The sequence below is a fragment of the Oncorhynchus masou genome, chromosome 17 (genome assembly GCF_036934945.1).
Source record: "Oncorhynchus masou masou isolate Uvic2021 chromosome 17, UVic_Omas_1.1, whole genome shotgun sequence".
Lineage (NCBI taxonomy): Eukaryota > Metazoa > Chordata > Actinopteri > Salmoniformes > Salmonidae > Oncorhynchus > Oncorhynchus masou.
In genome coordinates, this window is record NC_088228.1 from 7,881,426 (window position 1) to 7,901,644 (window position 20,219).

Sequence of the window (20,219 nt, forward strand, 5' to 3'; positions counted from 1 at the left end):
TTCCCCAGCAACAAGTTACACCTTGCATTCCCCAGCGACAAGCGAGACCTTGTATTCCCCAGCAACAAGTTACACCTTGCATTCCCCATCGCCCAGCAACAAGTTACACCTTGCATTCCACAGCAACAAGTTACACCTTGCATTCCCCAGCAACAAGTTACACCTTGCATTCCCCAGCAACAAGTTACACCTTGCATTCCCCATCGCCCAGCAACAAGTTACACCTTGCATTCCCCATCGCCTAGCAACAAGTTACACCTTGCATTCCCCATCGCCCAGCAACAAGTTACACCTTGCATTCCCCAGCAACAAGTTACACCTTGCATTCCCCAGCGACAAGTTACACCTTGCATTCCCATCGCCCAGCAACAAGTTACACCTTGCATTCCCCAGCAACAAGTTACACCTTGCATTCCCCAGCGACAAGCGAGACCTTGTATTCCCCAGCAACAAGTTACACCTTGCATTCCCCATCGCCCAGCAACAAGTTACACCTTGCATTCCACAGCAACAAGTTACACCTTGCATTCCCCAGCAACAAGTTACACCTTGCATTCCCCAGCAACAAGTTACACCTTGCATTCCCCATCGCCCAGCAACAAGTTACACCTTGCATTCCCCATCGCCCAGCAACAAGTTACACCTTGTGGCGGAACACTTCGTCCAGCTTCCACTCCTCATACCTCCCAAGTGCCACGTCTGTGTACACAACATCAATATTTTCTTTCCAGTGCCAACAGCCTTGCCAACATCCCCACCTCTTTAGGTATCATAACCTTTAGACTGAGCATGTGTGAGTCAGTTGAGCCCACTGCGTTCTACTCAGGGGTTCTAGAAGTGTACTAAGCCCAGTTCTACTCAGGGGTTCTAGAAGTGGACCAAGCCCAGTTCTACTCAGGGGTTCTAGAAGTGGACCAAGCCCAGTTCTACTCAGGGGTTCTAGAAGTGGACCAAGCCCAGGCGCCAGACCACTACGAGCTGACAGATTACAAAGAGCTACTCGGGAATATTGAGACAGGAATATTACTGCATTGTGACCTAGATGAATGTGCTTTTGGTGTATTCGAATCAGGATACAAACATGTGGCGTTACCATTTGGGAGTAGTATACAGTAACTCAATTTGAATCTGAAATTGTGTAATGTTTTATGCAAAATAGAAGTAATCTCTTCTCATGTCATATCATATCATTTGAGTTATAGGCTATGGGTCTATCTTGCTAGTCAGTGGAAGGTTTTTGGACTTGGTCATAAAGATCTCTGTGTGTACATGTGTGCAGGTACACACACACACAGACATCTGAAGTACTTGTCAAGCGTCTTCCTGTCTCTCTCTCTCATATCGGAAGCGTCTTCCACTCTCTCTCTTTCTATCTATATTGTCTCTCTTTCAGAGGCTCTGTCTCTTTCTCTCTCTCGGAACTAGATAGTTGGATAATTGAAAGCAGCACTCCAAATCCAATAGAGAAGAGGGCAGCCGGACATGTTTGACAGAAGTCAAAGGAAGTCTGTGTCCTGATGACAGTTGTTTGACGTATAGGCTAAGCTATCAAACAAGACCATACAGCACTTCATACTGCCCTCTACACAGGGTATGGTTGAGAATGAGGAAAAAGGTCTGGATACATTGTTTGAATAGATTGTCTGTTTGAATAGATTGTCTGTTTGAATAGATTGTCTGTTTGAGTAGATTGTCTGTTTGAGTAGATTGTCTGTTTGAGTAGATTGTCTGTTTGAGTAGATTGTCTGCTTGAATAGATTGTCTGTTTGAATAGATTGTCTGCTTGAATAGATTGTCTGTGTATCATCTGGATACCAAATGTGCTTTATACTGTCTTCACCTGTGTCTGGCTACGGATGTCTGTCTGGCTACGGATGTCTGTCTGGCTACGGATGTCTGTCTGGCTACGGATGTCTGTCTGGCTCCAGATGTCTGTCTGGCTACGGATATCTGTCTGGCTACGGATGTCTGTCTGGCTACGGATGTCTGTCTGGCTCCAGATGTCTGTCTGGCTACGGATGTCTGTCTGGCTACGGATGTCTGTCTGGCTACGGATGTCTGTCTGGCTCCAGATGTCTGTCTGGCTACGGATATCTGTCTGGCTACGGATGTCTGTCTGGCTACGGATGTCTGTCTGGCTCCAGATGTCTGTCTGGCTACGGATGTCTGTCTGGCTACGGATGTCTGTCTGGCTACGGATGTCTGTCTGGCTACGGATGTCTGTCTGGCTACGGATATCTGTCTGGCTACGGATGTCTGTCTGGCTACGGATGTCTGTCTGGCTACGGATGTCTGTCTGGCTACGGATATCTGTCTGGCTACGGATGTCTGTCTGGCTACGGATATCTGTCTGGCTACGGATGTCTGTCTGGCTACGGATATCTGTCTGGCTACGGATGTCTGTCTGGCTACGGATATCTGTCTGGCTACGGATGTCTGTCTGGCTACGGATATCTGTCTGGCTACGGATATCTGTCTGGCTACGGATATCTGTCTGGCTACGGATATCTGTCTGGCTACGGATGTCTGTCTGGCTACGGATGTCTGTCTGGCTACGGATATCTGTCTGGCTACGGATATCTGTCTGGCTACGGATGTATACTTACTGATCTATGACGGTGCCAGTGTATTCTCGGGGGAGGAAAGGGTGTGGTAATTTGCTATGTCTGTGAAGAGGTTGTGCAGTCTTCTGTTCTTCAATATTTAAACCCAGTTTCTCCTTTTTGTATGTGTTATTCAGAAGCTGGGCAGTAGCATGCAGTCTGAGGAGGGCACAGAATGGCTCCTGGAGCTGCTGATGGAGGTGCAGCTGCAGCAGTACCTTTTGCGTATCCGTGACGACCTTAACGTGACGCTCATCTCCCACTTCGACTACGTCAAAAACGAGGACCTGGAGAAGATCGGCATGGGGCGGCCCGGTGAGTTGTTACAGTGGGGATGGTGTGGGGGCATTTTGCAAATCTTTTGGCTGTGCGAGTTACATTTTTCATTGGTCGCATTGGTGAGCTGCACAGTCTACCTGGTCACCTCAATTAAAACATCCTATTTTTTGGGGCCGGATAAAACCATGCATTTGTTACAGTAAAGTATCCTCACGATTCCTGTATTAAAAGTGTCAGCCTGTTTTTCTGGGGCCGGCTGCTGTAATGAGGCTCTCTCTCCCTCCTGTGCCCCTCTTATTTCTCAACGATCGTTATTGAGCTCAAAGCACGGTGTTTTATAATCAAGATATCTGATATGTCTTTGAAATACAGAACGCCCAAAATTGCACAATGGCCATCGCGAGTGCACTTGGCCTCATTGCAAAACATTTTTTTTTGGGGGGGGGGGGGACATTACTTTTACTGTTAGATTAGTACATGGCTAGGTGTTATATTTTAGTGGTTAGGGCATTGGACCAGTAACTGAAAGGTTGCTGGATTGAATCCCCGAGCTGACAAGGTAAATATTTGTCGTTCTGCCCCTGAACAAGGCAGTTAACCCACTGTTCCCCGGGCGCTGTGGATGTTGATTAAGGCAGCCCCCCCACACCTCTCTGATTCAGAGGGGTTAAATGCGGAAGACACATTTCAGTTGAAGTCATTCAGCTGTACAACTGACTAGGTGTCTCCCCTTTCCCCCGTTGTTTAGAGTTAGCGATCTAGCTAATGTATTTAGAGTTTCCACTTCTTTAGGTGATGAATTGGGGCGGCAGGTAGCCTAGTGTTTAGAGCGTTGGGCCAGTAACCCAAAGGTTGCTGGATCAAATCCCTGAGCTGACAAGGTCAAAACAATCTGTTGTTCTGCCCCTGAACAAGGCAGTTAACCCCACTGTTCCCCCAGTAGGCTGTCATTGTAAATAAGAATTTGTTCTTAACTGATTTGCCTAGTTAAATAAAGGTTAAACAATTAGCACCTATTTAATTAAGCATGTATATAATATAAATGCTCATAAAGATGAAGGAAAATGTGGGTCTAATGAACAAGAAATAATGATTCCGATGCCCAGTTTTGAGAGTAAAATCTAACAAAAATTGTCAATTAGGTTGCATTATATCTAAATATTTGTAATCATGCATTGTTGATTGGACATGTTAGATTTAACATTAGATTTAACAACTTATTTATTGAATACCATCTCAGTAGGTAAATGTATTCTATTGTGTAACACTGCAGGTTTTTGTTGTTGCACCAAATCATGGGCTGGTGCCAACTGAAAAAGTTGGTCTGAAGCCCTGTAGAGAGTACCATAACTAGTCAATCTGAAGACAAAGCCCCCTGATAAAGCTTAATTACTCTCCTCTTTTCTCATTTCACACTTCACTATCCTCCCTCCTTTCTTGTGTAGGGAGAGTGAAGGAGGGAGAGTGAAGGAGGGAGAGTGAAGGAGGGAAAGAGGGAGGGAGAGAGAGAGAGAGACAGAGAGAGAGAGAGAAACGGAGAGCTAGCGAGAGATGGAGGAGAGAGAGAGAGAGAGAGAGAGAGCGAAATGGAGAGCTAGCGAGAGACAGAGATGGAGAGAGAGAGAGAGAGAGAGAGAGAGAGAGAGAGAGCGAAACGGAGAGCTAGCGAGAGACAGAGATAGAGAGAGAGAGAGAGAGAGCGAAATGGAGAGCTAGCGAGAGACAGAGAGAGAGAGAGAGCAAAACAGAGATTTAGCGAGAGACAGAGATGGAGAGAGAGAGACAGAGAGAGAGAGAGAGAGAGAGAGAAATGGAGAGCTAGCAAGAGACAGAGATGGAGAGAGAACCGGACAGAGTGGGAGTAATAATGGAAAAGCGTACTGTAATTTCTCCAAGCAGATCCCGTATGGTCTGGTCAGCATGTAAAGCAGTGGTATTCAAACTTTTTTAGCGGAAACCCCATTTTTTTCCTAGCAGAATTTCTGGGGACCAGAAGTATTTCTCGTGACCCAACACCAACTCTAATGACACAACCTTAAAATCGGTAAATGTTGACTTTTTAAGTCAAGAAATAACCTTCAATTCATTGCATTTTCATCTCTTATCAAAATGAAAATAAACCAATAAATACATTTACTCAATAACATTTTATTTTTCAAATCATCTTTCTCAAAAACATTTGTATATAATTTTTTGAGGTGACCCCTCTGCAGTTCTGCCGCGACCCCGTCTTTGAATACCACTGCCCTAAAGCCTGCCGCATGCTTCCTAGTTGAAACAGTTTTCGCATATATTATACCCTCATGTTTTTAACAGTTTTTGTTCACTTAGGTGTTCAGCAGGTTTTTTTGGGGGGGGAGCTGTTCTCACACACCAAATGTTTTCTTGAGGCAAGTCGAAGGTCGGTAGCCAAAGTCTACGCCCCTTCGTTGGTAATTGGTCAACAGTACTACTCCTAGTAGTGGGAACTATGGACGGGATTCTTCAATGAAGTGTTTGTTGTTATTCAACGAGACATGACTCGTTTTCATGCACATTTTTTTTACTCAAGAAATACTGCACCAAACAGCTTAGTTAGATGTAAACTTGTGTGACTAGGAAGAAAGTCAATTCATTACAAACCTTTTGATTTATCTTAGATTAATTCAGACTGTGTTGAGGAAGTTTATACTTGGCTGTGTGGTTGCTACAGCATCTGAAGAGGGACAAACATAAAAATTGCTGAATTCTGCTAGGAGCAAACCTGAACCTAGTATACGGGCGCCCTAAGCCAGTCTGACAGGCGTGCGACCTTATGCACATTAGTGGGAGAGAAAAAAGAAACCCTAGTCTGTAGCTCTTATTTTCTCTCCCATTTTTCACGCTCTTAAGCCCCCCTCTCAACTCCTCTGTCCCTTTCCTACTCACTCTCTCCTCTCTCTCCTTTCTCTCTCTTTCTCCTCTTCCTCGAGCACACTCCTTTTTTCTTTATTTCTCGCAAAACTACTAGCAGCTAACTTTATTATGGAACATTTTACTCACCATGACTGAGAGATGTGGTTGTCCCACCTCACTATGACTGAGATGTGGTTGTCCCACCTCACTATGACTGAGAGATGTGGTTGTCCCACCTCGCTATGACTGAGAGATGTGGTTGTCCCACCTCACTATGACTGAGAGTTGCCAGGACCTTGGTAGTTGAATCGGATGACTTATCACATGCCTTAGGGTTTCTCATTCTTGGTCTGCATAGTTAGTGACATTCTCTCCCTCTCGTGTGCTCTCTTTGTGTCGGTCTCTCTCTCTTCTCTCTGTCTCTCGCTGGTGTCGCTGCAGGGCAGAGACGGCTGTGGGAGGCGGTCAAGAGGAGGAAAGCCATGTCCAAGCGCAAGTCCTGGATGAGCAAGGTACAGTACACAAACTCACACATATCCGTACCATGCATAGTGATGTATTAGAACCGTTGCATGATTCACTATCTCTTCTAAAATAACTTTAAAAAACTCTAAAATAAAACATTTGGTGTTAAACCGTGTATTTGATTGAATTACAACTGCACAGGACCCCCCCCCCCCAAAACAAATGTAGCAGAAATTTAGATTTTCATCTAAAAAATGGAATGGACAAAATTATTCCAAAATTCTCCAGATAGTTAGGTGTACAGTTCATGGTTGTGTGATGGTCTACCGTCTTCACTGTTTAATGAACCTCCTATACCTTTATCACCAACTCAGACTCAATACAGAGACCTACACAGACTCAGTGATCCACACCACGGACTGAAGAACTGACTCATTGATACACACCACAGACTGAAGAACTGACTCATTGATACACACCACGGACTGAAGAACTGACTCATTGATACACGCCACACCACAGACTGAAGAACTGACTCATTGATCCACACCACACCACAGACTGAAGAACTGACTCATTGATCCACACCACGGACTGAAGAACTGACTCATTGATACACACCACAGACTGAAGAACTGACTCATTGATACACACCACGGACTGAAGAACTGACCCATTGATCCACAGACTGAAGAACTGACTCATTGATACACACCACAGACTGAAGAACTGACTCATTGATACACACCACACCACGGACTGAAGAACTGACTCAGTGATACACACCACAGACTGAAGAACTGACCCATTGAAACACACCACAGACTGAAGAACTGACTCATTGATACACACCACGGACTGAAGAACTGACTCATTGATACACACCACAGCCTGAAGAAGAGACCCATTGATACACACCACACCACGGACTGAAGAACAGACTCAATGCTACACACCACAGACTGAAGAACTGACTCATTGATACACACCACAGACTGAAGAACTGACTCATTGATACACACCACGGACTGAAGAACTGACTCATTGATCCACACCACAGACTGAAGAACTGACTCATTGATCCACACCACGGACTGAAGAACTGACTCATTGATACACACCACAGACTGAAGAACTGACTCATTGATACACACCACGGACTGAAGAAGAGACCCATTGATACACACCACACCACGGACTGAAGAACAGACTCAATGCTACACACCACGGACTGAAGAACTGACTCATTGATACACACCACGGACTGAAGAAGAGACCCATTGATACACACCACACCACGGACTGAAGAACAGACTCATTGCTACACACCACGGACTGAAGAACAGACTCATTGCTACACACCACGGACTGAAGAACTGACTCATTGATACACACCACAGACTGAAGAAGAGACCCATTGATACACACCACACCACGGACTGAAGAACTGACTCATTGATACACACCACAGACTGAAGAACTGACTCATTGCTACACACCACAGACTGAAGAACTGACTCAATGCTACACACCACGGACTGAAGAACTGACTCATTGATACACACCACAGACTGAAGAACTGACTCATTGATACACACCACGGACTGAAGAAGAGACCCATTGATACACACCACACCACGGACTGAAGAACAGACTCAATGCTACACACCACGGACTGAAGAACTGACTCATTGATACACACCACGGACTGAAGAAGAGACCCATTGATACACACCACACCACGGACTGAAGAACAGACTCATTGCTACACACCACGGACTGAAGAACAGACTCATTGCTACACACCACGGACTGAAGAACTGACTCATTGATACACACCACAGACTGAAGAAGAGACCCATTGATACACACCACACCACGGACTGAAGAACAGACTCATTGCTACACACCACGGACTGAAGAACAGACTCATTGCTACACACCACGGACTGAAGAACTGACTCATTGATACACACCACAGACTGAAGAAGAGACCCATTGATACACACCACACTGCAGAGACATATAACCTGCCTTCACACAGACAACCAACGGTACTGCTATTTTGAATGTACAACTAAGGTCAAAGTCATACAATAGGTTGGTCAAAGTCATAGGTTTATTAGGTCCACCTATCTAGTACTAGGTCGGAACCCCCTTTGCCTCCAGAACAGCCTGAATTCTTCAGGGCATGGATTCTATAAGGTGTGGCATTCAAACGTTGCTCAGTTGGTATCAAGGGTCCTAACATTTGCCAGGAAAACATTCCCCACACCATTACACCACCGCCAACATCCTGTACCGTTGACACCAGGCCAGATGGAGCCATGGACTAATGCTGCTTACACCAAATCCTGACTCTGCCGTCAGCATGAGGCAACAGGAACCGGGATTTTTCGGACCAGCCAATGTTTTTCCACTCCTCAATTATCCAGTGTCGGTGATGGCAAACCCGCTTGAGCATCTTCTTTTTGTTTTTAGCTGATTAGAGTGGAACCCGGTGTGGTTGTCTGCTGCAATATCCAATCCGTGACAAGGACCGATGAGTTGTGCATTCCGAGATGCCGTTCTGGACACCACTGCTGTCCTGCGCCATTATTTGCCTGTTTGTGGCCCGCCTGTTCGCTTGCACGATTCTTGTTGTTCTCCTTCCACCTCTCATCAACGAGCTGTTTTCACCCACAGGACTGCCGCTGACTGGATGTTTTTGTGTTTGTTGCACCATTCTCTGTAAACCCTAGACACTGTTGTACGTGAAAATCCCAGGAGGATGTCCGTTTCTGAGCTACTGGAACTGGCGCCCCTGGTCCCTGACGATCCTACCACACTCAGTCACTTCGGTCACTCTTTCCGCCCATTATAACATTCAGTCGAAACAGTAACTGAATGTCTTGATGCCTGTCTGCCTGATTTACATAGCAATCCACGGCCACGTGACTCACTGTCTGTAGGAGCAAACCATTTGCGTGAATGGGGTGATGTACTTCATAAACTGGCCGCTGAGTGTATACAGTGGGGAGAACAAGTATTTGATACACTGCCGATTTTGTAGGTTTCCCTACTTACAAAGCATGTAGAGGTCTGTATTTTTTATCATAGGTACACGTCAACTCTGAGAGACGGAATCTAAAACAAAAATCTAGAAAATCACATTGTATGATTTTTAAGTAATGAATTTGCATATTATTGCATGACATAAGTATTTGATCACCTACCAACCAGTAAGAATTCGGGCTCTCACAGACCTGTTAGTTTTTCTTTAAGAAGCCCTCCTGTTCTCCACTCATTACCTGTATTAACTGCATCTGTTTGAACTAGTTACCTGTATAAAAGACACCTGTCCACACACTCAATCAAACAGACTCCAACCTCTCCACAATGGCCAAGACCAGAGAGCTGTGCAAGGACATCAGGGATAAAATTGTAGACCTGCACAAGGCTACAGGACAATAGGCAAGCAGCTTGGTGAGATGGCAACAACTGTTGCCGCAATTATTAGAAAATGGAAGAAGTTCAAGATGACGGTCAATCACCCTCAGTCTGGGGCTCCATGCAAGATCTCACCCTGTGGGGCATCAATGATCATGAGGAAGGTGAGGGATCAGCCCAGAACTACACGGCAGGACCTGGTCAATGACCTGAAGAGAGCTGGGACCACAGTCTCAAAGAAAACCATTATTAACACACTACGCCGTCATGGATTAAAATCCTGCAGTGCACGCAAGGTCCCCCGCTCAAGCCAGCGCATGTCCAGGCCCGTCTGAAGTTTCCCAATTACCATCTGGATGATCCAGAGGAGGAATGGGAGAAGGTCATGTGGTCTGATGAAACAAAAATAGAGCTTTTTGGTCTAAACTCCACTCGCCGTGTTTGGAGGAAGAAGAAGGATGAGTACAACACCAAGAACACCATCCCAACTGTGAAGCATGGAGGTGGAAACATCATTCTATGGGGATGCTTTTCTGCAAAGGGGACAGGACAACTGCACCGTATTGAGGTGAGGATAAATGGGGACATGTATCGCGAGATCTTGGCCAACAACCTCCTACCATCAGTAAAAGCATTGAAATTGGGTCGTGGCTGGGTCTTCCAGCATGACAACGACCCGAAACACACAGCCATGGCAACTAAGGAGTGGCTCCATAAGAAGCGTCTCAAGGTCCTGGAGTGGCCTAGCCAGTCTCCAGACCTGAACCCAATAGAAAATCTTTGGAGGGAGCTGAAAGTCCGTATTGCCCAGCGACAGCCCGGTAACCTGAAGGATCTGGAGAAGGTCTGTATGGAGGAGTGGGCCAAAATCCCTGCTGCAGTGTGTGCAAACCTGGTCAAGAACTACAGGAAACGTATGATCTCTGTAAATGCAAACAAAGGTATCTGTACAAAATATTAAGTTCTGCTTTTCTGATGTATCAAATACTTATGTCATGCAATAAAATGCAAATTAATTACTTCAAATCATACAATGTGATTTTCTGGATTTTTGTTTTAGATTCCGTCTCTCACAGTTGAAGTGTACCTATGATAAAAATTACAGACCTCTACATGCTTTGTAAGTAGGAAAACCTGCAAAATTGGCAGTGTATCAAATACTTGTTCTCCCCACTGTATATATCTTAATGGTGAACATTATATTTTCACAGCTAAGCTGTTTGTCTATTTCATACAGGTCAGATACCTCCTGCACTACAGCACCCAAAGACTCATTTACATAATGTAGTAAGACTTTGGTCTTTTCATTCATCTTCTATTAACGACGTCTCTTCTCTCGTCTTTCTCCAGGTGTTCAGCGGGAAGCGGCCGGACGGTGGGGACTTCCAGCAGGCGGCCCCCACCTCCTCCTTCCGCAAGCTGTCCCCTACGCCGCCCCCCCAGCAGCAGACACTCAGCTGTCTGATCAGTGAGAAGGATCTGGTCCTCTTCCAGAAGCTGGGCGAAGGCTCCTTCGGCGTGGTCAAAAGGGGCGAGTGGTTCATGCCCGCTGGGAAAGTGGTGAGAGGGGGTGTGTTCTTTCTGTGTATGGGGGGGGGTTTCTGTCTGTGTATGGGGGGTGGGTTCTGTCTGTGTATGGGGGGGGGGGATGGGTTCTGTCTGTGTATGGGGGGGGGTGGGTTCTGTCTGTGTATGGGGTGGGGGGTGGGTTCTGTCTGTGTATGGGTGGGGGGTGGGTTCTGTCTGTGTATGGGGGGGTGGGTTCTGTCTGTGTATGGGGGGGGGATGGGTTCTGTCTGTGTGGGGGGGGGTGGGTTCTGTCTGTGTATGGGGGGGGGGGGTTCTGTCTGTGTATGGGGGGGCGGGATGGTTTCTGTCTGTGTATGGGGGGGGGGCGGGATGGTTTCTGTCTGTGTATGGGGGGGGCGGGATGGTTTCTGTCTGTGTATGGGGGGGGTTCTGTCTGTGTATGGGGGGGGGCGGGATGGTTTCTGTCTGTGTATGGGGGGGGGCGGGATGGTTTCTGTCTGTGTATGGGGGGGTGGGTTCTGTCTGTGTATGGGGGGGGTGGGTTCTGTCTGTGTATGGGGGGGGGGGTGGGTTCTGTCTGTGTATGGGGGGGGGGGCGGGATGGTTTCTGTCTGTGTATGGGGGGGGGTGGGTTCTGTCTGTGTATGGGGGGGGGGTGGGTTCTGTCTGTGTATGGGGGGGGGGGTGGGTTCTGTCTGTGTATGGGGGGGTGGGTTCTGTCTGTGTATGGGGGGGTGGGTTCTGTCTGTGTATGGGGGGGGGGGTGGGTTCTGTCTGTGTATGGGGGGGGTGGGTTCTGTCTGTGTATGGGGGGGTGGGTTCTGTCTGTGTATGGGGGGGTGGGTTCTGTCTGTGTATGGGGGGGGTGGGTTCTGTCTGTGTATGGGGGGGGGCAGGATGGGTTCTGTCTGTGTATGGGGGGGGTAGTGTGTTTGGGCGTTGGGGCGTTGGGGTGTGGGTGTGGCGGGATGGGTTTTGGTCTAAATCTTACCCCCTATAGGTTCCCGTCTAGAAAACAGGGTAGACAACACATCTAATTCAGATGATCAATAATCGTGAACAGGGAAGAGAGAATACACTCGCCTCTCCCACACAAACCCGTGTTTTAGGACCGTGAGTGAAACAGAGCCACTGTAGGCCGAATTGGTAAAAGGGCTTTTATGTACTCTGCGCCATCATCTTGGAACACCTTACAAAATACTTTTAAACTGGAAGAACTTGTCCCGATTCCTGTTTTTAAATCACTGATGAAGGATCTTGAGGCTGATTCCCTGACCTGTCAATGTTTTTAATTTGCTCTTTTATACTCTTGTGAATTCAATGGTTTTTACTGGATTACTTGTAGTTTTTCATGTTGTCTGTCTGTAATTTTTTTGTAATGACTTGGTGCTGCCTATCTTGGCCAGGGCGCTCTTGAAAAAGAGATTTTAATCTCAATGAGCCCTTCCTGGTTAAATAAAATTAATCAATCAATCAATGAGAGGTGTTACTCCGGCACAGAGGGAAGAGAGGGAGGAACAGAGGGAGGAGGCTTGCGGTAATAGTTTCACAGTAAGGTGTCAGAATAGAAAGAGGAACAGAGGGAGGAGGCTTGCGGTATAGTTTCACAGTAAGGTGTCAGAATAGAAAGAGGAACAGATGGAGGAGGAGGGAGTTCCTCGTGAGGAACCCTGGGGAACGGTATCAGTGGCTGGTATCATGACAACATGGAAAAAATGACCAAAAACACTCTCTCTCCAACATCTGTTTTGGTCGAACCCTTGACCACTGGCCCCTATAGACTTGACCTCGAGGAAGTGATGGAGAAAGAGAGAATCTTGTCCAAACACTCTCCAGAAGTGACCAAGTGACACACACACACACACACACACACACACACACACACACACACACACACACACACACACACACACACACACACACACACACACAAAGACACAGTACACACACACAGTGACCCCAACATGATGACACAGTGACCCCGCCAGATGGGACCAGTAAAGCCAGGTGCAGAGTCCCAACAGAACAAAGGAATAGTTTACAGAACATGTGCCACAAGGTTTACAGAGCCCATAAAACAGGGCTGTTCAGGTATTACCCTATGACACGGATGGGTAACTCAGTCCTCGGACCCCAGCCTCCGCCTCAGCCCCCAGCCCCAGCTAACACACCTCACTCCAATAATTAACTAATCATGATCTTCAGTTTAGAATGCAATTAGTTTAATCACCTGTGTTCGCTGGGGAAAGGGGGAAAGTGTAACACCACTCTGGACTGGAGTTGCCCATCCTGGCCCTACGAGGTCTGGAGTTGCCCATCCTGGCCCTACGAGGTCTGGAGTTGCCCATCCTGGCCCTACGAGGTCTGGAGTTGCCCATCCTGGACCTACGAGGTCTGGAGTTGCCCATCCTGGCCCTACGAGGTCTGGAGTTGCCCATCCTGGCCCTACGAGGTCTGGAGTTGCCCATCCTGGCCCTACGAGGTCTGGAGTTGACCATCCTGGCCCTACGAGGTCTGAAGTTGACCATCCTGGCCCGACGAGGTCTGGAGTTGACCATCCTGGCCCGACAAGGTCTGGAGTTGCCCATCCTGGCCCTACGAGGTCTGGGGTTGCCCATCCTGGCCCTAAGAGGTCTGGAGTTGCCCATCCTGGCCCTACGAGGTCTGGAGTTGACCATCCTGGCCCTACGAGGTCTGAAGTTGATCATCCTGGACCTACGAGGTCTGGAGTTGCCCATCCTGGCCCTAAGAGGTCTGGAGTTGCTCATCCTGGCCCTACGAGGTCTGGAGTTGCCCATCCTGGACCTACGAGGTCTGGAGTTGCCCATCCTGGACCTACGAGGTCTGGAGTTGCCCATCCTGGCCCTAAGAGGTCTGGAGTTGCCCATCCTGGCCCTACGAGGTCTGGGGTTGCCCATCCTGGCCCTACGAGGTCTGGAGTTGCCCATCCTGGCCCTACGAGGTCTGAAGTTGATCATCCTGGCCCTACGAGGTCTGGAGTTGCCCATCCTGGCCCTACGAGGTCTGGAGTTGCCCATCCTGGCCCTACGAGGTCTGGAGTTGCCCATCCTGGCCCTACGAGGTCTGGAGTTGACCATCCTGGCCCTACGAGGTCTGGAGTTGATCATCCTGGCCCTACGAGGTCTGGAGTTGCCCATCCTCGCCCTACGAGGTCTGGAGTTGCCCATCCTGGACCTACGAGGTCTGGAGTTGCCCATCCTGGCCCTACGAGGTCTGGAGTTGCCCATCCTGGCCCTACGACATCTGGAGTTGCCCATCCTGGCCCTACGAGGTCTGGAGTTGCCCATCCTGGCCCTACGAGGTCTGGAGTTGCCCATCCTGGCCCTACGAGGTCTGGAGTTGCCCATCCTGGCCCTACGAGGTCTGGAGTTGCCCATCCTGGCCCTACGAGGTCTGGAGTTGCCCATCCTGGACCTACGAGGTCTGGAGTTGCCCATCCTGGACCTACGAGGTCTGGAGTTGCCCATCCTGGACCTACGAGGTCTGGAGTTGCCCATCCTGGACCTACGAGGTCTGGAGTTGCCCATCCTGGCCCTACGAGGTCTGGAGTTGACCATCCTGGCCCTAAGAGGTCTGGAGCCTGCTGGTTTTCTGCTCCTATCTGGTGTCGTCTCAGGTCTAAATCAGTCCCTGAATAGAGGGGAATAATGAAAAAAACATCACTGTGGAACTGTCTTCAATGTCCAGCGTTGAGTTTTAGGGCCACAGAATATCTAGTCCAGTGGCTGAGCACAAAACATCTCGTCCAGTTGTTCAGGAAGCTCAATCATCAAATCAAAATCAAATGTATTTATACCCTTCTTACATCAGCTGATATTTATTTTACCTTTATTTAACTAGGCAAGTCAGTTAAGAACAAATTCTAATTTTCAATGACAGCCTAGGAACAATGGGTTAACTGCCTGTTCAGGGGCAGAACGACAGATTTGTACCTTGTCAGCTCGGGGATTTGAACTTGCAACCTTTCGGTTACTAGTCCAACACTAGGCTACCCTGCCGCCCCATATCTCAAAGTGCTGTACAGAAACCCAGCCTAAATCCCCAAACAGCAAGCAATTCAGGTGTAGAAGCATGGTGGCTAGGGAAAGCTCCCTAGAAAGGCCAAAACCTAGAAAGAAACCTAGAGAGGAACCAGGCTATGAGGGGTGGCCCGTCCTCTTCTGGCTGTGCCGGGTGGAGATTATAACAGAACATGGCAAATATGTTCAAATGTTCATAAATGACCAGCATGATCAAAAATAATAATCACAGTAGTTGTCGAGGGTGCAACAAGTCAGCACCTCAGGAGTAAATGTCAGTTGGCTTTTCATAGCCGATCATTAAGAGTATCTCTACCGCTCCTGCTGTCTCTAGAGATCTGAAAACAGCAGGTCTGGGACAGGTAGCACGTCCGGTGAACAGGTCAGGGTTCCATAGCCGCAGGCAGAACAGTTGAAACTGGAGCAGCAGCACAGCCAGGTGGACTGGAGACAGCAAGGAGTCATCATGCCAGATAGTCCTGAGGCATGTTCCTTGGGCTCAGGTCCTCTGAGAGAGAGAAAGCAAGAATTAGAGAGATATACTCCAGATATAACAGACTGACCCTAGCACCCCGACACATAAACTACTGCAGCATAAATACTGGAGGCTGAGACAGGAGGGGTCAGGAGACGATGATACCCCCGGACAGGGCCAAACAGGCAGAATATAACCCCACCCACTTTGCCAAAGCACAGCCCCCACACCACTAGAGTGATATCTTCAACCACCAACTTACCATCCTGAGACAAGGCAGAGTATAGCCCACAAAGATCTCCACCACGGCACAACCCAAGGGGTGCGCCAACCCAGACAGGAAGATCACGTCAGTGACTCAACCCACTCAAGTGACGCACCCCTCCTAGGGACGGCATGGAAGAGCACGAATAAACCAGTGACTCAGCCCCTGTAATAGGGTTAGAGGCAGAGAATCCCAGTGGAGAGAGGGGACCCAGCCAGGCAGAGACAGAAAGGGCGGTTCGTTACTCCAGAGCCTTTCTGTTCACCTTCACACTCCTGGGCCAGACTACACTCAATCATATGACCCACTGAAGAGATTAGTCTTCAGTAAAGACTTAAAGGTTGAGACCGAGTTTGCGTCTCTCACATGGGTAGGCAGACCATTCCATAAAAATTGAGCTCTATAGGAGAAAGCCCTGCCTCCAGCTGTTTGCTGGACAATTAGGAGGCCTGCATCTTGTGACCGTAGCGTACGTGTAGGTGTGTACGGCAGGACCAAATCGGAAAGATAGGTAGGAGCAAGCCCATGTAATGCTTTCTAGGTTAGCAGTAAAACCTTGAAATCAGCCCTTGCCTTAACAGGAAGACAGTGTAGGGAGGCTAGCACTGGAGTAATATGATCACATTTGTTGGTTCTAGTCAGGATTCTAGCAGCCGTATTTAGCACTAACTGAAGTTAATTTAGTGCTTTATCCAGGTGTATTCACTAGGAACCAAACAGCACCAATCTGGGGTGTACTCCCTATGAACCAAACAGAACCAATCTGGGGTGTACTCCCTATGAACCAAACAGCACCAATCTGGGGTGTACTCCCTATGAACCAAACAGCACCAATCTGGGGTGTACTCCCTATGAACCAAACAGCACCAATCTGGGGTGTACTCATAAGGAACCAAACAGAACCAATCTTGTGTGTACTCAGAAGGAACCAAACAGAACCAATCTGGGGTGTACTCATAAGGAACCAAACAGAACCAATCTTGGGTGTATTCACTTGGAACCAAATAGAACCAATCTTGGGTGTACTCACAAGGAACCAAACAGAACCAATCTGGGGTGTGTTCACTAGGAACCAAACGGAAGCTAACAGAACCAAACGGAAGCTAACAGAACCAAACGGAAGCTAACAGAAGCTACCGGTTGGATGAATACACCCCTGGTGTTCTATTGTCTCCTAGTTTTAGATTGTTCCAAGGCCACCACACTGTTAGTAAGCACAACTGTAGTCACTCAAAGTAAACATTTGCTAGCTAATCATCAATCATTTTCACTATGGATTTAGCATTACGCTAACCCCCCCTACCCCCTTCTCTTCTCCAGTTGGAGGTAGCAGTAAAGTGTTTAAAGACAGACGTTCTGAGTCAGCCGGACGCTCTGGACGATTTCATCTGCGAGGTGAATGCCATGCACTCCCTGGATCACCAGAACCTCATCAGGCTGTACGGGGTGGTGCTCACACGCCCCATGAAGATGGTACGGACACACACATCATGGCACAGGAGGCTGCTGAGGGGAGGACGGCTCATAATAATGGCTGGAACGGCGCAAATGGAATGACATGGAAACCATTTGTTTGATGTATTTGATACCATTCTACCTATTCAGCTCCAGCCATTACAACGAGCCCATCCTCCCCAATTAAGGTGCCACCAGCCTCCTGTGGTACATACATGCACACACACATGCACACCGGACACACATAAACACACGCACACATTGGACACACATAAACACACACACACCGGACGCACATACCGGACACACACACCGGACACACATAAACACACACACACATTGGACACACATAAACACACACACACCGGACGCACATACCGGACACACACACCGGACACACATGAACACACACACACACACTGGACACACATACCAGACTATCATAAACACACACATAAACACATACACACACTGGACACACATAAACACATACACACACTGGACACACGTAAACACATACACACACTGGACACACATACCAGACTATCATAAACACACACACAAACACAGAGAGCTAAGTAAACACACTGCTCAGACTGCTTCCTGTCCCCATTTAAATCATGTCAGCGTCAGAAATGTCAAGGCCGGCAGGAGGAGAGGAGTGATTGATTGAGACAGAGGACTAAAATGAAGGCTGACCTTTCCTCCTTGTCCTATTCATCTGTGCCACATCCCCCCCAGGTGACTGAACTAGCCCCGCTGGGCTCGCTGCTGGACCATCTGCGCTGCGTTCCGACGCAGGGCCCCGTCCTCATCCACACGCTGTGCCAGTACGCCGTGCAGGTGGCGTGTGGCATGGCCTACCTGGAGCAGCGACGCTTCATCCACCGCGACCTGGCCGCCCGCAACATCCTGCTGGCGTCGGCCGAGACGGTGAAGATCGGCGACTTCGGCCTGATGCGAGCGCTACCCAACAACCACGAGCACTACGTGATGCAGGAGCACCGCAAGGTGCCGTTCGCCTGGTGAGGGGGGCAGGGGGTTGTGTTTCCGTGTGTCGTCGTGGTCAGGGGTCACATTCAGTAAGCAGACAGTCTGACATTGCAGATAGAAATGTCATGAATAGATCAGACATGATCTTGTAATTGTACATCTGATCTGTTTATTCTACGGGTCTTTAGGCATGTTTGTTGAACATGACATATTTGTATCTTAATATTCCACAACATTGTGCCCCTGACGTGGCCGTAGTGTGTTTTTTTCCTCTGTTCTCATCACCTTTTTGATCCAGTTGTCTAACGTGTGTGTGTCCGTACATTTGCTGTGAGTGTGTGTGTATCCGTACATTTGCTGTGTGTGTGTGTGTGTGTGTGTGTGTGTGTGTGTGACCGTACATTTGCTGTGTCTGAATTTGCTGTGTGTGAATTTGCTGTGTGTGTGTGTGTGTGTGTGTGTGTGCGTGCGTGTGTGTGTGTGTGTGTGTGTGTGTGTGTGTGTGTGTGTGTGTGTGTGTGTGTCCGTACATTTACTGTGAGTGTGTGTGTGTGTGTGTGTCCGTCCGTCCGTCCGTACATTTGCTCTATGTGAATTTGCTGTGGTGTGTGTGTGTGTGTGTGTCCGTACATTTGCTGTGTGTGAATTTGCTGTGTGTGTTCTCTCCCTCCAGGTGCGCCCCTGAGAGCCTGAAGACACGGACCTTCTCCCACGCTACAGACACCTGGATGTTCGGGGTGACGCTGTGGGAGATGTGTACCCATGGACAGGAGCCCTGGCTGGGTCTCAACGGCAGCCAGGTACACACACACACACACACACACACACACACACACACACACACACACACACACACACACACACACACACACACACACACACACACACACACACACACACATACACACACCCAGCAGACGTGTGAAAAAAGTATTTGTCCCTTTTATACATCACAATTTCATTCTGGGTTTAATTTCAGTATTTCAATCTGTGTTTCAGATCTTACACAAGATAGACAAGGAGGGTGAGCGTCTGCCCAAGCCAGAGGACTGTCCCCAGGACCTGTACAACGTCATGCTGCAGTGCTGGGCCCAGAAACCTGACGACAGGCCCACATTCCTCGCCCTCAGGGAGTTCCTGCTCGAGGTACACACACACAAGAATAGTAAACAAACACAAAGTTGACGAACTGGGGGCATTTTATGGGGGGGTTGGATGTGTGTGTGGGGGTGGGGGTTGGATGTGCGTGTGGGGGTTGGATGTGTGTGTAGAGGGGTGGGCGGTGGATGTGTGTGTAGAGGGGTGGGGGGGTGGATGTGTGTGTAGAGGGGAGGGGGTTGGACGTTGGATGTGTGTATAGAGGGGAGGAGGTTGGATGTGTGTGTGTAGAGGGGTGGGGAGGGGGGTTGGATGTGTGTGTGTAGAGGGGTGGGGAGGGGGGTTGGATGGGTGTTCAGAGTGGTGAGGGGAGGGGTTTGGATGTGTGTTTAGAGTGGTGAGGGGAGGGGTTTGGATGGGTGTTTAGAGTGGTGGGGGAGGGGGTGGATGTGTGTTTAGAGTGGTGGGGGGAGGGGGTGGGTGTTTAGAGTGGTGGGGGGAGGGGTTGGATGTGTGTTTAGAGTGGTGGGAGGAGGGGGTTGGATGGGTGTTTAGAGTGGTGGGGGAGGGGGTTGGATGGGTGTTTAGAGTGGTGGGGGGAGGGGGTGGATGTGTGTTTAGAGTGGTGGGGGAGGGGGTTCGATGGGTGTTTAGAGTATTGGGGGAGGGGGTGGATGGGTGTTTAGAGTGGTGGGGGAGGGGGTTGGATGGGT

At 48.6% G+C, this 20,219-nt stretch overlaps 1 protein-coding gene across 2 annotated transcripts in view; it reads left to right on the plus strand.

Annotated features, from left to right (window-relative positions):
- The window catches only part of LOC135558376 (activated CDC42 kinase 1-like), a 130,606-nt gene that overhangs the window by 81,134 nt on the left and 29,253 nt on the right, over positions 1-20,219 (plus strand). Inside the window, exons 1-8 of one of the 2 annotated variants that reach the window (XM_064992134.1) lie at positions 1,426-1,615; positions 2,741-2,918; positions 6,198-6,268; positions 11,001-11,210; positions 17,281-17,433; positions 18,157-18,440; positions 19,082-19,208; positions 19,408-19,554. In XM_064992134.1, the coding sequence (XP_064848206.1) occupies positions 1,604-1,615; positions 2,741-2,918; positions 6,198-6,268; positions 11,001-11,210; positions 17,281-17,433; positions 18,157-18,440; positions 19,082-19,208; positions 19,408-19,554 (1,182 nt within the window). In that variant the 5' untranslated portion in view covers positions 1,426-1,603. Of the gene's footprint in view, positions 1-1,425; positions 1,616-2,740; positions 2,919-6,197; positions 6,269-11,000; positions 11,211-17,280; positions 17,434-18,156; positions 18,441-19,081; positions 19,209-19,407; positions 19,555-20,219 lie in introns of those variants that run through there. The other variant, XM_064992135.1, reaches the window with a different exon arrangement.